The sequence below is a fragment of the Sphaerodactylus townsendi genome, linkage group LG08 (assembly GCF_021028975.2).
Source record: "Sphaerodactylus townsendi isolate TG3544 linkage group LG08, MPM_Stown_v2.3, whole genome shotgun sequence".
NCBI classification, from domain to species: Eukaryota; Metazoa; Chordata; class Lepidosauria; order Squamata; family Sphaerodactylidae; genus Sphaerodactylus; species Sphaerodactylus townsendi.
Window position 1 is genome coordinate 83,121,224 of NC_059432.1, and position 22,368 is coordinate 83,143,591.

Below are 22,368 nucleotides of genomic sequence, written 5' to 3' on the forward strand. Positions count from 1 at the left end.
CATAGTACAAAAGCAGGGATAAACTGGACCATGTAGTGGGGCTGAATCAGAAGTATTGGGATTGATTTTGCTGACATTAAAAATATTACGCCATTTGACATTCAGTGATGTAGCCTTTACGAAGGGCTGTTGCACAGAATATGTGTGCATTCAGAAGCATAACTGATTTATGCCTTTTCCTTGTGATCCAGCGAGCCATGTGCATATCAAGGGCTTTATCTGTTCTTCCTTTGGCTGTCAAATCACATTTGATATATGGCAACCTCTTGTGAGCTTTTCAGTGAAAGAGACATTCAGAGATGGTTTGCCATTCCCTTCCTCATTCAGCAACCCTGGCATTCCTTGGTGGTCTCCCATCCAAATACTAACCAGGGCTTCATTAGCTTCTGAAATCTGATGAGATCAGGCTAGTGTGTGATATCCAGGTTAGGGCATATCTGTTTGTTAATCTTGTTAATTTGATTAGATGAAATATTTTGCAACGTTTGTAATTTCAGAACGACAAATATTGGTATAAATATTTTAATACCTTTTAAAATATTAATTTAAAAGAGCCTTGCATTTTTATTAAGAGGAGAGGCTATATGTAGCCGCAAAGCAAGGAATAAAGTAACGCTAGTCTCTCCTATTGCATTTCTTTCTGCATTTATTCTTGCATAATGTGGCGATGCTTTATATGTTGGAATAAATTCTGTATTTCTTTTACAGCCAAGAAGAGGAAAGTGAAGATGAGGAGGATACTCAGAGTTCTAAATCGGAGGAGCATCACATGTACTCCAATCCCATCAGAGAAGAAATGCCTGATTCAAAGTCTTCTGTCAAGTACTCAGAAATGAGTGAGGAAAAGCGTGCCAAACTCCGAGAGATTGAGGTATGACTAGTGTTAGTATAAAAATGTGTTGAGTTGTATTTGCTTCCCTGTGTCACAGCTTTTCTCTTGATTTTGGTTGCAATTACTAATAAATAGTTCATAAGATTGAAAACTGATTGCCTTAGAATCAATGCAGAATTCGTGGTAAAACTTTACACAGTTGTCAAGAAAAGCAAAGCTGAGAAGGTGTAGAAGGTATATATCGAAGGAAAAGCCAGATAATAGGATGGGATGCCTTAAACTTCAGAATGCCTTAAGTTTTGGAAACCTAAGACTGTGAAGCTCAATGTGAACCGCACATATACAGTTCTGTCGTACTTCATTTACAGAGTAATATTGCATATGGGTTGAGTCTTACATTTTCTTCTACTTTTTTAAAACAAAAATTGTTGAAGACAATGGCAGGCTATTTTTGACTATTATATGTTACTTAAACTATATCTGATTTTATCACTGCATAATGCACATTTGGGCTGTCTTTTTAGATACAGCCCACTTCTTATATTGGCTTGTCATTTTAAATTAATTTGTTGTTGATTTGCTGCTAGTGTATTGGTTTTTTCTGATTGCTTTCTTGAGTAGAAAGGTGGATAAAAGTTTTCTAACAGTAATTTTCTCAATATAGTACATCTTCTAGTTGGTGATACTGGAGTCTATGTTTGCCGTTGAGTATGAAAAGCCTAGGATTCCCTCTGCTGGCAAGAGGAGGTTACACAGAAGGCATATCATTTTGGTTTTATTTTGCCTTCTGTAAGGATACCACTATAAACAAGTGCCCCTGTTTAAAATGTATTCTTAAATGTTATAGGAGTTGATTCACTTTGAATAATTTAGTTTTATTACAGACTAATTTATAATAGTTATTTGAAATGGCACTTCAAAATTAGTTACATTAAGTTTATTTATTTGTTCGCTTTATTTTTTGTTTCAAAAGTATTTATTAATATTTATATTTTATTTGTTTTTTGTTTATACCACAACCTTTCCCAACCAGGCCATGATCAGGACAATGGCCAACAATGATACAATACACTTAATATCCAATGTAAACATAATTGTGTGTGTATAAGCATTATTCTCAATGTAAGTTTCTTTTCTTTCAAAGAAATATAAGCATATCAATGCATAATAAGATATGTCTGTAACAAACTGATGCTATTATTAATGTAATATTCACACATTTTTACTATCAAATTTGGAAGTGGTTTCCTTGAATATCTCATGGGTTTAAAAATTCATAAGGTAACATCTACATTGTAGACATGCACAGTTGTCTAAAACAGTTATATACTGCTTTTCACTAAAAAAACTTTTAAATTGTTTGACTATACTCTACTTTTTTCAATGATGGGATTGGCAGAAGAAGAAGAGTTTGGATTTATATCCAAACTCTTTATAAAGAAGCATTATAAAAAGGTGAAAACATATCTATTGGTCAAAAATAAGTTGAGAAGGCAATTTTTTTCAATTCCAATCAAAAGGATTACAGAAATGATGAGCAAACAGGTGTCCTGAGTGTTAGATTTCGTTTAGAGTCATGGATATGCCCAGTAGTGTGTGTGACTGCAGTTTATAGAAAGTTCTCCAGAGACATAAATGTAAAAGGTAAAACTTACATTTATTCAATCATCTTCAGTTCACAACTTTGTTCCAAGAAAAGGTAAATAGAAAGAACCCTATCTAAAGAGATTACTTTCCCTATGACAAGTGGGCACAACTAACACGCCATCACGTGTGTGGAAGTGAGTGGATGCTGCAGTGGGAAAGGCCCCACTGAGCAGGCTGCCATTGACCATGCGCTCGGTTCAAAGGCTAGAGCAGAAGTGAAGACTAGCATGGGGAAGAAAGGAAGTTAGTGGGCGGTCTCCTGGCCCAGACAAGGAGGGCGAACAAGAGAGGCAACATCACAGTTAGAGTGAGATACACAGCACCCCCCAGTGTCCAGGCATGCAGAAGTCGCTTATTCCAACACTGAGATGGAACTCTACAGCCCCACAACAGAAAAGTCTCAGCTTTTCTTGGAGGTCAACTTTGTTTGAAACTGAACTGTACTAGTGAATCTTAAACATTGTTGGGACGCATATAAAAGAAGAGGCTTGCTTGACGTTTTTAGAATCTGAGTACTTATTAAGGTAGTAAGGCTGTGTGGGTTAACATTTGGCTCAGAAACAAACTGAAAACCAATACAGATGTTTCAAAAACAGATACAGTTTGAGTTCGCTGGCTTGAGCCTGTTTGTAATTGAACAGTGCCTATATTGTCAGCCTGACCGCAAAAGGAGCACAGTAATGTAACTTGCAAGTCCCCAGTGCATTGATTTTATTTGTTAACTTATTAAAATATTTATATCCTCCCTTTCTATATATCTAAGGCAGCTTACAAAAAGATGGTGTGACTAGGGTTTTCTCTTTTAATGGGTTACATACGCTGTCCAATATAGGTGTTTTCCTGACAAACTAGACCATTGAGACTTCCATTATTTTCAGTTCTGTGTTTTAAACTGTCTGTTTTGTCTTTTCTGCTTCGGTTGACTGTGATTCCTTTTGCAAGGAAGATTAAAGTGAGGTTTGCTGTGGAATGCAAGCTATGCTCACTTGCAGCAGGGAAAAGAGAAGCCATTTCTTTTCATTATTCAGTTGAAAAATGAGAGTGCAGCATAGAATAATAGATATTTCAAGACATCCTAATTCCACAGACTGCACATTGTCAGTCTCACCAATAATTTGAAGAGAGGTAGTTCAGTATTAGTAAACCTCTAGAGTAATTGTAAAAATGAATGGTTCAGTGTTGTTGAAGAGAACTGTACAGAATGGCTGTTTTACCTTGAAGATTCCAAGTTAACCACAGTTTATTGTAGAAGTCTTTCATGGCCGGAATTACTAGGGTGTCATGGGTTTTCCAGGTTGTATGGCCGTGTTCCAGTAGCATTAACCACAGTTCATACCTATAGGTCATCATTTTTGCTGAACATATTGTTGAATGTATTAAATGTGTTGTTTTTTTTAACAGCTGAAGGTCATGAAGTTTCAGGACGAATTGGAATCTGGGAAAAGGCCCAAGAAGCTAGGCCAGAGTTTTCAGGAACAAGTTGAACACTACAGAGATAAGCTGCTCCAGAGAGTAAGCTGTACTGCTTTTTAATCAGTTAATTGGCATGTTTCACATAAAGCATTGCAATTCATGGTGTTGTATGTTTTTGCTGATACCCAGTGGTTTTCATATATCTATATTGAGAGTTATTTTTCACTTTGTGCAGTAGGTAACAGGCTTTTTTATGCATATACATTCGGCAGGATTAGTATAGCATTTGAACACATCCAAACATCTCATTTTCAGACATTCTTGAATTTCAGTCAAGTGTTGACACTTCATTTTTTTAAAATACACACAGGGAACATATTGGTGCAAATACCAGAATGTCTAAGAGGAACCTCTGACTGTGAAGTTGTAGATTATAAACTCATCTGCCAACTCTGTAATCTTTGTTTTTGCTGTATTATTCTTCTTTGTGTAGAAAATATCCGGTCCATCTAAGAGGCTCATCATGTACCTCAGTACGTGCTGTGAGTTTAGTCTGGTGTGCGAACTCCAGTATGACTCACTTTACAGTTATCTCCACCCCAAATCCTGTGATGCTGGATCAATACGTACTTTATACTCTTGTGTGATAAAAATAGATTTTCAGTTTGTGCCACACAACTGAACAGTTCTTGTTCCTAAAGCCTGTACCATCTAAGAGCTGATCATGTTTGCTTAGGAGTTAATGCAGTGCTTCTGTTGATCTAGAGCAGGGGTAGGGAACCTGTGGCTCGAGAGCCGCATGCGGCTCTTCTGCCCTTGCACTGTGGCTCCACAAGCCAAGCCGCCGGCCCCATCCTTGCCTGCCCTGCAGGCAGCAGGGCGGGCGCATCCATGCGCTTCTCAGAATGAGCAGAGTAAAAGGTAAAAAAACCCTATATATATATAGTGTTAGCTTAATTTTAAATGTCAACAATTATTTGTGGCTCCAAGTGTTTTCTTTTCCCGTGGAAAAGGGTCCAAATGGCTCTTTGAGTGTTAAAGGTTCCCTACCCCTGATCTAGAGCTTCCCCCCATTGTGTTTTCCTAGCACACATACAGGTGGTGCAGAATGCAGCTCTCCTATGCTGCACATGGTGTCTATCTGTTGTAGAGCTATTAGTGTGGAGGGGGGAGCAATGAAAATTGCTTCTTGCGGAGTTTGTTTGCCATTGCAGTATAGTGATCCATAGATGCTTTTGTAGATTATGACTGTAGATTTGATGTATTTGGTGTGTTCAGGTAGAGGACCTTTATATGTAACTGCATGTAAGGCTTTTTGCTATCCTGCTAAATTACATGGAGCAATATTCCTGTGATCCTCATAACAATTAAACCAGAACTATTGCAGTTTTTAACCCTTTGCATTATTCAGCTGTATCAGTGAGATCCTTCCATTATAATGAGCTGAGCGTTAACTTTTAAACAGGTCTCTTTGAAATAGATGTCACATACATGCCTAGGGTGTATATAGTTGGTGAATGCTACTGATCTAACATTTCAGTAGGAAATCTTATAAGTTTTTCAAGGACAAGAGGCTACAGAGCTCCTAACAGCTTGTCTGTTAAGTGTTCTGGGCTTGTTTGGGTAACTGAACTAATTAGTTCCTCTATATCAGGGGTCCCCAAACTACGGCCCGGGGGCCAAATGTGGCCCCCTGAAGGCATTTATCCGGCCCGCCAGGCATGGCGGCGATGGCTCCATTCATGTGCAGTGGGAGCTCAAGGGAGAGGAGGAACCGGCCCCAATGGCTGTTGATTGCAATTACATGATGGCACCCCCAAATCTCCATGAATTTTCTGACCCAGAGTTGGAAACCTTACACGTGGCAACTCCTGCTCCGCCCTTCCCTCTCGGTTACTCCATGTGTTGCTCTCAGGCTTTCTGTTCCGCCTCACTCCCATTGGCATCAGCCAGGCTGGCGAATCGCTCGCTGGCTGCTAGGGAGGAAGAACCCAGGAAGATACCTGATCCTGGGTTAGATGGAATTCTTCATTGGGAAAGTTCTGCTTTTTTTTTTTTACAGGGGAAGGTATTCCACAGCCTCCCCAACAATATTTGGAGCCCACCCTGCACTTGACATACTTTGGTCACTGTTCTAAAAATAGACCATGACAAAAAGGTTGAAAGGTGAAATCAAACATTTTACAATCATTTGTGCATAGGAAATTGTTCATAGTTTTTTTTAGTCCGGCCCTCCAACAGTCTGAGGGACAGTGAACTGGCCCCCTGTTTAAAAAGTTTGGGGACCCCTGCTCTATATGAAAGATCCTGAATTTGCATTCCCTAGGGAAATGGTATTTGCTTTAGTGTTGAACTGAATTGAAGGGTTATTGTGAGTGTACAGAATATGGCACAATATTTTATTATTCTATAAGTCTGTATAGCTCTTAAATTATGTATGGTACAAATCACATAGTTTGGAATTTTACTGCTGTGTAATTCTTTGGAGAATATTTCAGTTTTTGCAATGGAAATGTATTTAAAGGGATGCCTTCAGTCTGCATGTGTAGTGTTGGCAATAAAATCACATTTTGGCAGTTTTAGTGGGATCCTCCAGTTGTGGACTGGATCTCTCCTGCCTCCCTGCTTCCACTCAGAGCCCTGTGTTTCAGGGCAGTCTTGGGACAGCTGAGATACAGTGTGTGCAGGGGGTATGTATATAGTAGGATAGGTGTGTGTAGTGGCAATAGGGGATAAAGTTTGCTGTCTGCCTTATTTGTGTTTAGGTTGTGTTACTTTGGTGTTGGGTGATAATGGATCATAATGGTTCTTGGATCATAATAAGATTACGAATGATATGATCATTCCTGATAAACAAGGTGTTACTAGAGTGACCCTATCACTCTAGACTTGTTCCGTCTACACTGTTTGCTCCTGAGCCCTATTCACTATTCAATATCAGATATGATATTGACCCTTGAAAATATGACATTGACCCTTAAAGACCTATATGGCTTGGAGCTAGCATACTCCTTATGACTAAGCCACTTATGACTAACCCAGCCACTCTGGTTATCTTTGGAGGCCCTGCTTTGGGTGCTCCACCATCTGAGACTAGATGGGTAGCAACTTAAGAAAAACCTTACATGGCTGTGGTCCCAAAACTTTAGAACTACCTCATCTGTTCCCCTCTATCATTGTCTTCTGCCGGCTAGTGGAGTCTTTTATTTGGTTTGAAATTCCCTCACTGATTTTTATTAGTTCTCTTCCCTTTTTGTATGTTTATATATTTTTGTGTTGATTCTTTTATTTCATTGTTTAAACTATTTCATACATATTTGTATTTTAAATGTTTTTAATGTATCAACTGTGTATGTGTGTTTTTGTGGAGTTTTTTAAAACCATTTTGGAGACCCTGAATTTGTGAAAAGGTAGTCTAGGAATGTGTTAAATAAAACACATCTTTGAAGTTTTTGATGTAAAGATGCTGAAAACCAAAATGAGCTTATTTCATGTTTTAATAGACTGCCTTTAAAACTAATAATAATTTGTTCTAATAAATATTTGTTCTTGTTGAACTAATTTTAAACTTTGATTTAGTAGCAGATTTACTGAATGGTGTACGTTATTAAAAAGTTCAATGCCTTGTGATTTAGGAAAAGGAAAAGGAGCAGGAGAGAGAGAGAGAAAGAGACAAGAAGGATAAAGAAAAATCTGAATCCAGATCTAAAGAGAAGAAGGAAAAAGAAGAAAGTACACCGACAAGAAAAGAGAGGTATGGAATGAGTAACTACTTCTGAAATGCCTTGTTGGATGTTTGAACTTAAATTTTCTGGTATCAGAAACTTGCGCATGTTCATTCAGTCACTAGCAAAATATTTCCAAACATATCTTTTAGTGTCATTTAAGCATGATTCAGTGCGATTCTGAGGTAGACTGGGAGGGCGGGCGTCACACCACGGATGAGGCGTCCTCTGGCTGAAAGGGCTCAGGAAGCTAACTAAAGCTGGCTCCTGCACCATGGGAATGCTGCTGCCATGGCAGTACTGGCATCCAGACATCTTGCTGCCATGAGGCTCTCCAGCACAAGTGTAAGTGCCTCTGCATTGGTGTAAAAGCCCCTTACACCAGCTTAAGTAGAAGAAGAAGAAGAAGAAGAAGAGTTTGGATTTATATCCCCCCTTTCTCTCCTGCAGGAGACTCAAAGGGGCTTACAATCTCCTTGCCCTTCCCCCCTCACAACAAACACCCTGTGAGGTAGGTGGGGCTGAGAGAGTTCCGAGAAGCTGTGACTAGCCCAAGGTCTCCCAGCTAGCGTGTGTGGGAGTGTACAGGCTAATCTGAATTCCCCAGATAAGCGCGCACGCGCCTCCCCCCACGCCAAGCTCAGGCGGCAGAGTGGAGAATCAAACCCGGTTCCTCCAGATTAGATAGACGCGCTCTTAACCTCCTTCGCCACTGCTGCTCCTTACTCTGGCACTTACTCTGATGTAGTTGTCACACCACCTTCTGAGCTGTTCCCCCCACCCCACCCCAGGACTGCACTCTTCAGTATCAGTGATTCTTGTGAAAATTTTAATGATAAAGGGTATTAGGTTTTCGTACTGAACACTAGTCAGTCAACTAATTTATCTGTGATTCTGAACTACTTTTCATGAAATAATTTATGGCGGTTAATCAATGGTTGGAGAACAATTTATGTAAACTTCTGTATGCTCTTTCAAAAGGAAAAGGCGACACAGCACGTCACCCAGTCCATCCCGCAGCAGTGGAAGCAGGCGAGCCAAATCGCCATCACCAAAATCGGAGCGCTCAGAGCGGTCTGAAAGATCCCACAAAGAAAGTTCACGCTCCCGATCCTCTCACAAAGATTCACCCAGGGATGCCAGTAAAAAAGCCAAAAGGTAAACAGAATTATTTTGGGATTTTATGGAATGATTTGTTGTGCTGATCATGTTGAAAAGAGTGTGCCAGTCTACGTTGAATTTTTGAAAAACTCAGTTTATCACAGAGTCCACCTAAATTGCAAAGTTAAAACATAGCCCTGAAATTTAGCCAGACTGAAAGTCACCAAACGAAGTACTCTTCAATAGACAATATATAGTACAAATGAGCTTCTCAAAGTTGATAATATGTAAACAAAACCACAGTAAACCTTTCTCACTGAGTATCTCAAAACTGATAGTCCGCAAACTCACAGTAAACAAGCCCAAATGTGTTTCAGGTGTACGAATCTTCTTCAGTGGTCATAAATACATTCATACCCACTAAGAAAAAGTGTTGATATAATTAGTCAGACCAGGTGTTAATTGATTCATGCACATTGTATTATTCCATGTGACCAAATGGTGACATGATAAAATCATGGATCTTGTTCCATGATTTCCATGTTGGTGCATTAAAAAGTTAAGATTGTAAGTTATGTCGTCAGCTTGCTGGGTTATGTATGCTTACACATGAGGAGGAAATTGGCTGCCAAGATTAGATATGATGAAATATTTGAAATGAAATACCATATATACTTTCAGGTGTTAATAAGCCCGACTTTTTTCAGCATTTTAATGCTGAAAAGCCCTAAACCTCGACTTTACTACTCTGGTCGAAGCTTATACTACCTGGTCGAGCTTATACTTTCCGAAAGGTATATATGGTAATTCTCTTTCAGTAAGGTTGTTCCCTACTTGGGAGGAGGCAGCTGTAGAAAAAGTCCAATCCTTGATCTTGGATATACAGTACGTTTATTTACAGTACTCAGTCTGTTATATTTTATATTTTATTTTCTTATTAACCCCTATCTGGACCCAGATTCTTTTGAGGGGTATCTGTTTTCCATGGTGAAGTCTATCTGTCTTGCTGCATTCTATTGCCAATTGATTTTACTTGTTTATATATATAGCTGCCTGGACACCACGTTTTTACTGTAAATTGACCTCTTTTAAGAACTATAACTAGGGCTTATTTTTGGAGTAGGGCTTACGGTATATTTTGAGAATTTAATTGCTATGGTATGGCATTCTGATGGTGATGACTGCGAACTCAGTGATGATGACAATGTCTATGCTGATAACCTCACACCAGCTATAGCTGAAGCTCTGTTTGGACACAACAGGCGATGAGGAGGGAGGAATCCAGTTTTGAAGGATTTTTAACTCTCTTGTGTTTTTAGCTTGATTGCTGATTGAGCTAAGGTTTTTGTACTTTTAAAGTTATTGTTGATACCATATTGCTTTTGTTGACCCTCTTTTCCACTTACAGAGCTAGTTTACTGTTTTTCTTTGAAATAAATATTCAAAAACATTTAACCTACTGATGCCTCAATTAATGTAATTTTATTGGTATCTATTTTTATTTTTGAAATTTACCAGTAGCTGCTGCATTTCCCACTCTAGGCTTATACTTGAGTCAATAAGTTTTCCAGTTTTTTGTGATAAAATTAGGTGCCTCGGCTTATATTTGGGTCGGTTTATACTCGAATATATATGGAAATTAAAAAACTGATGGTTTGTGCCCTTATTGGCTAGAACCAGAAGATGGGTGCTGCTCAATTCTGTGGCACTTGATGAGATCATTTGGAAAAGAAGGGTCATGAATGCACATACGATACCAACTCTTGCTTTATTCTTAATGTATAGCTCCTTTTGTATTTTTTGAATTGTGTAAATTGGTTGAGTATGGGTTGTATGTTGTTGACATGCAATATTTTTTATTTCAGATCACCATCTGGCTCAAGGACACCCAAAAGGTCAAGGAGGTCACGATCCAGGTCACCTAAAAAGTCAGGGAAAAAATCCAGGTCTCAGTCCCGGTCACCACACAGATCCCACAAGAAGTCGAAGAAGAGTAAACACTGACAAACTGTTAATTTTTATTCTGTCATTTACTGGAAATGCGGTTTTGTTTTTGTGCCTGAACAGTCTGTTTTAAAAACAAAACACAAAAAGCATTCCTAAATTTTTTTGTGAATGCACGTGTATACTCATGAGTAACTGCGTCGGTAGACCTGTCATTGTTTTATATTGTACAAAATACCTTCATTGTGGCTACTTCCCATGATGAAATTTTGTGTTTAGAAACTTCAACTGAAATGTGTGTAACTGATCTGCTGGCAGTAGTGGTATTTTGTTTTAGAACGTTGTGACTTAGCAAAAACCACAGTTGTTCTCCCCCTTTTCCTTTCCTTTCCTTTTTTTTGTAGCTTTGACAACTTGAATTAGATTTCAAATAAAATCTGAAAGAAAATATGCAAAAACTGTTTTCTTTCCCTTCCTACATTGATTATTCAGCCCATAAGGCGGCAGTCCTATGTGTTGCAAATCCTTTAACAGGATTCTTTAACATGGTGGTCAGACTGAAGAGTCAGGTATGATGAGTTCCATCTTGCGAATATCTGCATTTGACATAATACAAATAACATTTATAGTACAGAGTGATGTGCTTTAACAGTGAATTTTGGGTTCTAGCACAAATCTCCAATCATAATTCTGCAAGGAACCTTATTCTTTGCCTGCCTTACTTGCCCTGTAATAATTTGGTGATCAGGATCCATAGGTGATGTTTCGTCTGTGCCAGGCAGTTATGCTTCATATTTCCAAAACCAGGTGGTGGTGACTTATTTGCTAGAAAGAGCTGGTAAGTGTTTTAGCTTCTTCCTGTCTGTTTGATACTACAGATTCTTAGTTCAGGAATCTCATTAAAAAGGCAAAGGAGAAGTTTGGCATTAAACCTCCTCCCTCACATTTAGGTTCTACTCCTTTCTGTATTGTTAACCTCCTTCCTTTCTCTCAAGCCACATCAGTCTCCTGAGCCATTCACAACAGCAGCATCATATGACTAATTAGATAATTTAAACCAAGAAAATAAAGCAATTTTAATACATATTTCTGTAAATAAGAATTACTGTTGTATAAACTTGCCAGTTGTTCTGTCTGCATCTCAAATAGGAAACTTGAGTTTCACATCTGAAACACTCTGCTCCTTCCCATAAGAATGAATGGCTGCAAGCATTGATCCCAATTGACTGTTAAGCCTTTGCAAACTACAACTAAAAGATGAACTGTCAGTAGGGTGTGTTGGACTAAATGATAATTTTGGCCACAGTATTAGTTTGCAGATCATTGTCATCCAAGCAGTGAAAGGAAAGCATAAAGCTGTACAGAGTATTTACCTGAACAGATATTGCTAGAATGACCACAACTTTATAAATACAACTCATTGTGTATTTTAAAGTGGATTTATTCTGGAAGGTGATCTTGTAAATTCATTTTTGTATTGCGTTCATCTGTTGGCTGTGAAAATGGTTGAAATAGTGGAAGAAATTAGATTTTTATTAATTTGTATGTTTTCTAATATGCTTGTATTCTCCCTGCTCCTTTTTCCAGTTTTGGATGCCTTCTTGTTTTAAGCCTGCTTTTTCTCTTTTGGCATTGATATAAACATTGCACCTCCTCTGGGTCACTTAACTTTTTTTCCATGAAAGAAAAACAGAGAAAGTTCATTGTTTGTTCCAGAAGGAGTGGGCAGATTGTAATAAAAATGTAAAGTTTAAAGGGATCTTGATTCTAATGAAGTGTTCTTTTTATTCAGAATTGTGTTCTAAAGTGATATAGAAAACTATTGTGCTCTGATATATCCATGAGACTTCTTGAGTTACAAAAGATTTTTCAAACCGCTGGGCATCACAGGGGAATGATAAACACATATTAAATGTATACATTTTTGCTGGGATCCAGACATCCCTGTATGTGTACCCACAGTGCTAATGCATGATGCCATTCAGAAAAGACCTCCATGCTCAGTTGTGCTTGGGTTTTTTTTGAATGTGTGGCAAAGAGGTGCAACAGGAAGAGTGGTTCTGAAAAGCCCCTGTCTGCATATTGAAGGTCCTGTGCAGCTTTTTGAATTTGTAGCTTTGTTTTCAAACTTCTTCCCTTATAGTTTAAGCCCTCTGGCTCTTTGGCACAGCTTTTCCATCCTCTGGTGGGTGTGCTATCACAAGTTGTTCTTGTGAGCTAAACCATGACAGAAAAGGATTTAGCCACTTTTCTTAGAAGTTGCCTATAGTCATATAAATACTTCTCCAGATATATTTGCTCTGCTGTTTCTCAACTTTTTATTATGAATGCATTAAGCTGCTATGACTTATCACAAAAGTGAATTATGGAGGTTTACATGTGAAAATTGTAATGTAGGGTAACAAATGAAGGACATCTCTTTTTTGTGTTATCTTTGAAAGCTTCATCTATTGGGAGAAAATCATGTGTGTATTAGATAAGAGTGTAGGCTTGTGAGATGCAGAAATTACTCTTATGAGAAATTACTTGCAGCAATAACTAGAGCAGAGAGGGGGGAAAGTCAACATAATGACTTTGGAAAGAAGATGATGGAATGGTTTCCACAGTCCCCAGCTTCTCAGAATGTGAAGATGATCTTCTGAAAAAAAACTGGTCATTTGGCGGTTTTGAATAACTGTCGTTGAGATAGAAAGGGGAAATTGAAACTTGTTTCCAAAATAATAAATTGTAAATGTGATTTTGGGCTGCATCAACAGAAGTATAGTGTCCAGAACATGTGAAGTGATTGTATCCCTTTGCTTTGCTCTTATTGGACCTCACTTTGAGTACTGTGTTCTGTTTTGGGCACCACAGTTTTAGAAGAATGTGATAAGCTGAAACTTGTTCAAAGGAGCGTGACAAAGATGGTGAGGGATCTGGCGACCAGATCCTAAGAGGAAAGTGCAAGAGCTGGATATATTTAGCCTGGAGAAGAGGCAATTAAGAGGTGTTGTGATAGACATCTTGAAGTATTTGAAAAACTGTCTTTAGAGGGTGGGGCAGAGTTCTCTGTTGTCTCAGAAGGCTGAACCAGAACAAATGGGTTGAAATTAGAGTTTTCAGCTAAACATTAGGACGAACTTTCTGACAGGGTGGGTACTATAGTGGAAGTGGCTTCCTCGGGTGGGGTGTGTGTGTGTGCTAATGGGCTCTCGGATGGTTTTTAAGCAGAGGCAGGATGGCCATCTGACAGCAATGCTGATTCTGTGCCTCATTGTGAATTTAGGCAAATTTGTGAGAGGGAGGGCAAGAAAAGATGAGCAAGTCCTTGGCTCTTGTGTCCCTTTCTTTAATTCCTCTGAATGGAGTACATGCTGCAAGTGATTGATATGACCCGCAAAGTATAAGTACAAATGGGTTTCTCTCAATGTGCTACCAAAGGATTCCAAAATTCCCTAGATTGCAACCATTTTTTTAAAATGGTAAATTTTTACTGCCTTCTGTGCATTTTTTGCTGGCTGGTTTCAAGCTCACTTTGTCATCTCAGAAAACTGTAAGAATAATATCCGTAAATACAAAGTTATTTCAGAGACATCACTCTAATCTACTCTAATATTAAAGGAAACAGTATTTTGGAATTGTTTATCTAGCACTCTGAGGAATGCTAAAGTGCAGCAAAACCACAGACAAGATGACTGCTCTTTTCTCTCAATTGCAGCAGAGCTTTGGAAGCTGGGGTGTTTTGTTTTTTTAGTTGTCAAGTAAAACTGGGGGTGGGGGGAAACATGAGCTTGTGTGATCACATAAAATTGCTGTTTGTGGATGGAGCTTCCCCCATCATTGGGATAAAATTTTGAAAGATTTTGCCTTTCTCTGCAAAAGGCAAGTTTGAGGTAAGTGAACATTTCCTTGTACAGCTGCCGTCAGGACGCATGAAATACTGGCATGTATCCCACTCTCCCTTACCAGCGTGAAATCATGCGTGAAGGGAAATATATTTCTTCCCTTATTTAGTAAAAAGTGTGCCAGAGAGACGAAGTGAGCCAGGGGTCTTCAACCTTCTCCACCCTGTGGGCAGCTTTGGGATTTGGACTCAGCGTGATGGGTGCAACCACAAAATTACTGCCATGGGAGGTAGAGCCAGCCACATGCCGTCTAGGAGTGAGCATTTCAGGCAGCAGCTCTGTTTAATGGAATGCCTCTTAAAATGAACGTGCTGTTTTAAGATCCTTGTGCTGTTGTGACAGTTACTGCCAAAGCAATGTTTGTAAAAATCTGCACCGTGAATCACTTTTGATGGCTGATAGGAACCTTGCTGGAGAAAAACCCCATCTGTCTCTGGCCACTTTCAGAAAACACTTGGGCACCAGGAAAGTGTCAGTGGTCACTGCACTGGGAACCCCTGAAGCTTCCTGCCATGTGCTTTGGTAGTTTCTGCATTTTTCTCCCATCCTGGTTGACTTCCAATATCTGAGCTTGACTAGGAGATTAGTCAGTGGAGTTTTGCATGGAAAGACTGGGGTGGAGAGTAGCTTCAGCCTGTTGTCTGTGCACTCTAGTTTGCTTTTTAAAGTGGCCCATGGACAGGTAGCTGTAGTGGTCCCTAACAACAAGAAAGACATCTAAAAATGTCAGGTCTTGAATTTGTGGTATTCTCACATAAATCATTTAATCCTTTTTGTCATCACTTAACTCTGTCTTTTCTCTTTACTCTTGTGGGGTACCCTTAAGCCTCAATAGGGAGAGGCCATATGTAACGGGCTTGCCCCACCCTGAAGGGCTGGTGTGAAGCAGGCCTGCTTAAAGAGGCCTGGGTGACAGTAAAAGTAAGGCAGCAGGCCCTAATTTAAATAAAAGCAAGGTGATTGGTCAATGGAAGGCACTGTTGCCCCTGGCCAATGTAAGGGGGGGCTAAAACGCTGCTAGATAAACAGAAAGACAGAGAGAGCATGTCAGACAGTTCTTCGTTGGGAGTTCTGAAGAGAACAGCTTGTGTTCAGTTGAGAGCAGAGTTTGTGGAGTAAAGTCTCTCAGTTCTGACTCTTGTGAAGAGGGATTCTGATCCAGCTCAGATAGCTGACAGAATTCTAGTAACTCTCTTCAAGCGGAGGAAGCTTGTGCGAGGCCACGGAAGGCCCTGGCTTTTGGTGCATAGCGAAGCGCCGGCCAGAGGCTTGACAGTGGACACTGACCGGACCTAGGAGTCTGTCCAGCCCCTGTACAAACTGGCGTAATGCCCATCATTGATGATATGGAGCAAAAGGTGGGCAGCTACCCAGGGCATCACCTTGTGTGGGGGCATCAAAATGCAGGGTTTGTTTTTGGGTATTTTTAATGGTTTTCCATTTTGGCCTGCAGGGGGTGCAGTTTTTAGGCTAGCGGCACCAAATCTCCTTAGCAAAGAATGTGGGATGGGGTACCCCCTTTGAGGGTCCATAATTTTGGACCCCCTAAACCAAATTGCACCAAACTTTGGGGGTCCCATCAGGACAGTTTCCAGATGATACCCTGAAATTTGGGTGCCAATACATCCAAAAATGCGCCCCCTGCAGGAACATCCCAGAAATTTGCCCAAGAATCTTGGTTCTGCATTGAGTTTTCTGTATTGCTGTCCATGGAAGTTGCAGGCCCGGGGGGGGGGGGGGGGGGGGGATTTCTGAAGGCACAGTCTCAAAACTTTCAGGGTCTCATCAGGAGACTGCCCTGATGATACCCCCCGGTTTGGTGCAGTTTGGTTCGGGGGGCCAAAGTTATGGACCCTCAAAACTGTAGCCCCATCTCCTATTAGCTCCCATTGGAAACAATGCGGGATAGGGGCACCCCCTTTGGGAATCCATAACTTTGGACTCCCTGAACCAAACCTCACCAAACTTGGGGGGTAGCATAAGGATAGTTTCTTGATGATACGCTGATGCCGCTAGCCTAAAAACTGTGCCCCCTGCAGGCACCAATGTCCTGGTGCAAAAAAAAATTTGGTTGTAGTGGAGTGGCTGCCCGGGGGGGCGGGGGGCATCCAACTCAGGTTTTGCCCAGGGCTACAGTTTGCCCAGGGCTTCCTCGTTACACCGCTGCCTGTACAACACCAGTCTGGGAAAAGCCCGATCCAGTGGCAGTGAGGCCAGTTTGGGATTAGTGTGAGAGAGGGAGGCTTTGTATGCCAGAATCTCACAGGTGTGTGTGTGTGTGTGTGTGTGTGTATTCAGTGGGCTGTGGATCAGAAAGGACTAGTGTCTGTCTGTGAGGAAAAGCAAAGTGTATAAAAGCCAAGTTGTTTTTGAAGAGACACCTACGTGTGTCTGTGTATGTGTGAAACCTAAATAACAACTGAAGCTCTGTAACTTTTAAGTGAAAAGAACCTCTGTGAAACCATCAAGCGTTAGTACCTCTCTGAGCCAGTTTAAGAAGCCTTTCTTTTGTTTTCAAAGAATATATATATTTCCATTTTGTTGTGTTCAAGTTACCCTTGTGCCAGCCTGCATTTGTGTGTGAGAGGTTGAAGAGTGCCTGTCTGAGAGACTAGAATCCCAGCCAATTTTGAGTTCCCTCCATTTTTGTATATGGGATTCTGAAGGACATTCCCCTCCGACCAAGAGTGAATGTGAGGTGGGATCCTTTATATATTTGGCAGCCAGCAGCAGTTTTGGGGTTCCTAGTTCCTTCTCTTTAATGGTGGCAGCAGAGTAAAAAGAAGATCCCTGAACACTAGCCTGGGATATTTTGGGTGGCAAAGGAAACCCCACTGGTCAGTTTAGTGGGAACCTTGATTGTAGGCCACCCGTCCTGTTACAATTGGTAGCTAGTGGTGGGATAATATCTCTCCCTTTCCTTGAGCAGGAGAAGCAGTGGCGTAGTGGCTAAGAGCAGGTGCACTCTTATCTGGAGGAACCGGGTTTGATTCCCAGCTCTGCTGCTTGAGTTGTGGAGGCTTATCTGGGGAATTCAGATTAGCCTGTGCACTCCCACACACGCCAGCTGGGTGACCTTGGGCTAGTCACCCAGCTTTTCGGAGCTCTCTCAGCCCCACCCACCTCACAGGGTGCTTGTTGTGAGGGAGCAAGGGCAAGGAGATTGTAAGCCCCTTTGAGTCTCCTATCGGAGAGAAAGGAGGGATATAAGAAGAGTTTGGAAGAGTTTGGATTTATATCCCCCCTTTCTCTCCTGCAGGTGGCAGAGCTGGGAATCAAACCCGGTTCCTCCAGATTTTTTTTTTTTAATACATTTTATTATTTCAACCATATAAAACAATATTACACAATACAAAACAAATTTACAGTAAGACTTCACATAACACATCCATATAACACATATATCTTTTCTTCCTAATTCTTTAACTGGGTGAATAAAGAAATTCCTTTCTCCACAGATTCTTATCTTATTCCCAAAATAATATACTTCGTATTTACTACTCCCTAGCAGCCTTAATTATATGTCTCTAGTTAGAAAAAAAATTTTTTCCCCATAATACAAGCAAATGTATTTGTATATATATTCAAACTCATATCCCTTCATATATATTCAAACGTAAATCTATAATCAAGTACAAATATATCTATCTTATATCTTATACACTTGCTTTTTTTTAAATTACTATTATATATATCCAACTAATCTATTTCTACAGTAGATATTTTTATATTATTAATTCACAGTTCTTATTTTCTCATTAACTATCCTTATGACTTAACTTTTTTACATGTTACAGTATTTTACAATATCTTTACACTTCTTCCTTGTATCCATATATTTTAGCAATGGGGTCCAAGTTTCAACAAAATCTTTGATGTTTTTATTCTTGATCAGCGATGACAGCTTTTCATTTGTTGCATATTCTAGAAGAGCGCTCAACCAATCTTCAATTGATGGAACCTTTTCTAATTTCCAGTTCTTGGCTACAAGTAGCCTCGCCGCTGTAGTCATATAGAATAAGAGTTTTTTATATTTTAAGTTGATTCTTGTTTTCTTACACATTATGTTAAGTAGAAATAGCTCTTTGCTGATTGTGGCGACAAATTCTTAAATTGGGTAAATGCCATATATTCGAATCAGACTGCAAAAATAAAAATAAATGATGATCTTTCTCCCATTATAAAGATTACAAATGGTTCTAGACAGGGGTGCCCCTTATCCCCTGCTTATGGCGGCAAGCTATTTATTATTACTTGAATTGAGAATATTGGGCAAAAAATAAAGCTGAGAATATATGAAAATTAAAGGTGTTGTTAAAGTAAAAGAGGAAGAGTATAAAATAAGATTGTTTGCTGATGACATCGTAATAGTGTGCGAACAGCCTCGAGAATCAATCCGGCAGCTGAAAGAGACATTGGAGGAATTTGGTGAAGTCTCAGGACTTAAAGTGAATGAGACCAAATAGAAAATAATGATATTTAACATGGATAATAACCAAGAAAGGAAAATTCACTTTGAATTAAAATCACGAACTAGTATATAAGTTGAAGTATTTGGGAATAGTACTAGCAAAAAATAATTCACTGTTGTATAAAACAATTATGAAAACCCACATGGAAAGAAATTAAGAAAGGAATTAGTAAGGATGAGGAGGGAAAAAAAATAGGAAAACCTTTATTGTCATTGTTGGGAAGGAATAGCAGCGAGTAAGAAAACAATATATTTTAGCTAAAATGATTTTTTTTCTCTTTCCAAACAATTCCTATTATTGTCTCTAATAAAGTGTTTTCAACAATGGAAGAGATATATTAAAATATAGTTTGGGATGAATTTTAAAAAAAGCCCCAGGATTAGTTACAAAAACATGTGCATGATAGTCAAGAAAGAAAGAGGAGAGGGTTAGGTGTGTACCAAACTTAAAATATACTACCAAGCTGCAGCCATGGTGTGGATCAAAGAGTTGGATGTGCTAGAAAATAAGGAAATACTAAGCGTGGAGGAGGTTTAATCTGATCTCACGGATGGCATGCATATTTATGGCATAATAAGATTAAAGTAAACAAAGAGATTTGACAATCACTACATTAGAAAAGCTTTAAGGCTAGTCTGGGAAGAATATAAAAGAACAACACTTATAAAAACACCAGGGTGGATATCCCCACAGAAGCAGTAGCATTAAGACCAATTGAAGTAATATATAGCACTTGGTAAGATATAAGGATATATAGTTATAGGGACTAATAATAACTGGAAAAATTAAAGAAAGGGAAAGAAATCATAGGTAAATGGACAACAGTGTCAGAGATTCCTGTATAATATACTCCAGATGAAGGATAAGATTCAAGCAGGATGTAAAAGAAAGGGTTTAGAATTACACAAGTGTGACCTTTAGGACAGGAAGCTCTATTTAAGGAGCAGAAAATAATATATAATTAAAAAGGGAGTCTATGCAATGTTATTAACAAAAAGAAATGGAATCAGAAAAGAAGATAATAAAAACAATATGATTATTTGAGGCACAGAGAAGTAGGATGCATAACATGAGAATTAGAAAGAATGCCAGGACAATATATTGGCCAGGAAGGAAAAGACATAAAATTTACACAAAATATAAATTTAAGAGAAAATTGGGTTAAGATGTTTTATAGGTGGCATCTGTGCCCAGCGAAAATAGCAAAGATGTACAAAACAAAAAATAACAAATGCTGGAGATGCATGGAAGAAATAGGATCATACGAGCATATCTGGTGGGACTGTAAAAAAATAGCAGAATATTGGTCAAAAATATATACTGTGATTGTAAAAATTTTGGGTAATAAAATAAAGTTCGGTTCCTCCAGATTAGATACACGAGCTCTTAACCTTCTACGCCACTGCTGCTCCTAAATCCAAACTCTTCTTCTTCTTCTTGAATGTAAGCGACCCCGTTACACCATGGCTCCGTGGTAGAGCCCGCGCTTTACGTTCAAATGAAGCCCCAGTTCAATAATTTCTTCTTTTTCTACTTCACTAATAATCCACTTTTCTTCCCTTTGAGGACCCATAGTGGCTTACAACAGTCTGCTGTTATTCAGCAATACACCTGTGGGGGTGTGATTGGCCCAGGTCACCCAGCAACTTTTCATGGACACAGTGGGGATTGAAAGCTGAGTCTTTCAGATTCAGCCCAACCACTATACCACACTGGCTTTCTGCAGCATCTCCAGATAAAGGGATCAGTAGGTGAAAGGAAGTGATGTGAAATGGCTCTGTCTAAGGCCCCTCAGAACCAGTTGTTGTAGTAGGCAATACTAAGCCTGATGTGTCAATGGTTCAACTCTGTATAAGGCAGATTCATGTGAACTTGGGATTCTCAAGCATTTGATTTTTTCTAGCCCACTAAAGGAGGTAGTTTTAAAGCAGTTAGTTTCTCCTCTCCCAGTCTGGCAATTCTTTATTTAGAAGATAATGTTACTATATTTATGAATGGATGTAGCTTAGGCCATACTTCCCTGTTATTGGCTGGCCGTGGGACTCTTGACATATCACATGATTACACCTGATTGTAAAATCCTACAGTTTTGGAAAAAGGAGTCCGGTATGTGGGGGCAGCATGCAAATGGAGGGACAGACTGCTAAAATCAGAAGTATTAGCTGTAGCTTCTGAATTTGCATTATTATATTTTATAATTTAAAGCACCGGAGATTCTGCCAATATAAACATGAAAACGATAAATGTGGGAAACTGTGGTTACTTTCATGTTAATAGCTTTTCAAGTTACAAAGCTGAAAATGTAGCAGCGTGGTCAAGGCCAAGCCAATTGGTTTATATTATTCTTCCTCTTGTCATAAACAGTGTTTGGCTTGCATTTCCCTCTTTTTTGTTGTTCTTTTTTAATGTCAGGAAAGTATTCTGTTAATTATAGACTTTCAAATGCTAATATCTTCAAACTTGGCATTAAGAACATAAGAATTGATGCTCATCAGGAGTGCTTTCTGTGCCTTGGGAAAGTCCACATCCCCACAACTTGTAAAGCCTGTGAGGCCCTGACTCCGAAAGCTCACCAGGCTTGTGCCACCTGCCTGAAATCCATACTTTATGACCAGGCTCTGGGCCCTGTGGAGACCTCTCCTGTTGACCTCGACTGCAGGCAAGGTCATTTCGGCATCAGCTTCGTCACTCAAGGGCAAGTTGGCAAACGCCTCCTCAACTAAGTCTAAAGGTTCCTTGCTACCTCTGTGTCTGTTGCCCCTTGATGGGGTCCCCTCTAGTTTTGCCTACAGAGATTGTCTGCCCGACTTCAGGCTGTGACACCTGTATGTCTGCCTCTCAAGGCTCTTCAGTGGGTTACCATCATGATGTGCTTCAATGTCAGTGATTGGAGGAGTGCCATTCTGCTTCTTGGCATCATTCTTCTCAGGAGTGTCGCTCAGTCTCTCAGCTCCAATCTCGGCACCGATCCTTGATACAGGGTCATCCTGCTTCCTGGCATTGTTCCTCGAGGGAGCACCGTCCTGACCTTTGCTCTGTTCCTTGACGTCACAGTTTGGTTGAGGTTCACCCTCACGGTCTTCCTCTACTGAGTGTTCTTCACCTTCCTGGCATCACGCCTCTACTTGTAGTAGCTGCTCTTCCAGGCTTCGTTCATCTCAGCGTCACAGCAATTCATCCAGCCACTCTTCTACTCGGTGCCGTCAGTTCCATTCCTCATCTTGCTCTTGCTCAAGGTCTGGTTATACTTCTACTGTGTTGTGACTGTCTACCTTGCCTCTGTTAGCTGTGGCTTTCACGGTGGTTGGTCAGTCTGTTAACAAGTTGCCTTCTGTTCAACTTCTGGAGAT

The 22,368-nt window shown here is 39.8% G+C and overlaps 1 protein-coding gene across 5 annotated transcripts in view; it reads left to right on the top strand.

Annotated features, from left to right (window-relative positions):
* The window catches only part of LOC125437560 (U2 snRNP associated SURP domain containing), a 45,899-nt gene extending 33,478 nt beyond the window's left edge, over nt 1–12,421 (top strand). For all 5 annotated transcript variants that reach the window (XM_048505235.1, XM_048505237.1, XM_048505236.1 and 2 more), the window contains 5 exons: nt 709–871; nt 3,881–3,991; nt 7,528–7,646; nt 8,599–8,775; nt 10,584–12,421. In XM_048505235.1, the coding sequence (XP_048361192.1) occupies nt 709–871; nt 3,881–3,991; nt 7,528–7,646; nt 8,599–8,775; nt 10,584–10,722 (709 nt within the window). In that variant the 3' untranslated portion in view covers nt 10,723–12,421. The remainder of the gene's footprint in view (nt 1–708; nt 872–3,880; nt 3,992–7,527; nt 7,647–8,598; nt 8,776–10,583) is intronic.
* The last annotated feature ends 9,947 nt before the right edge of the window (nt 12,422–22,368 follow it).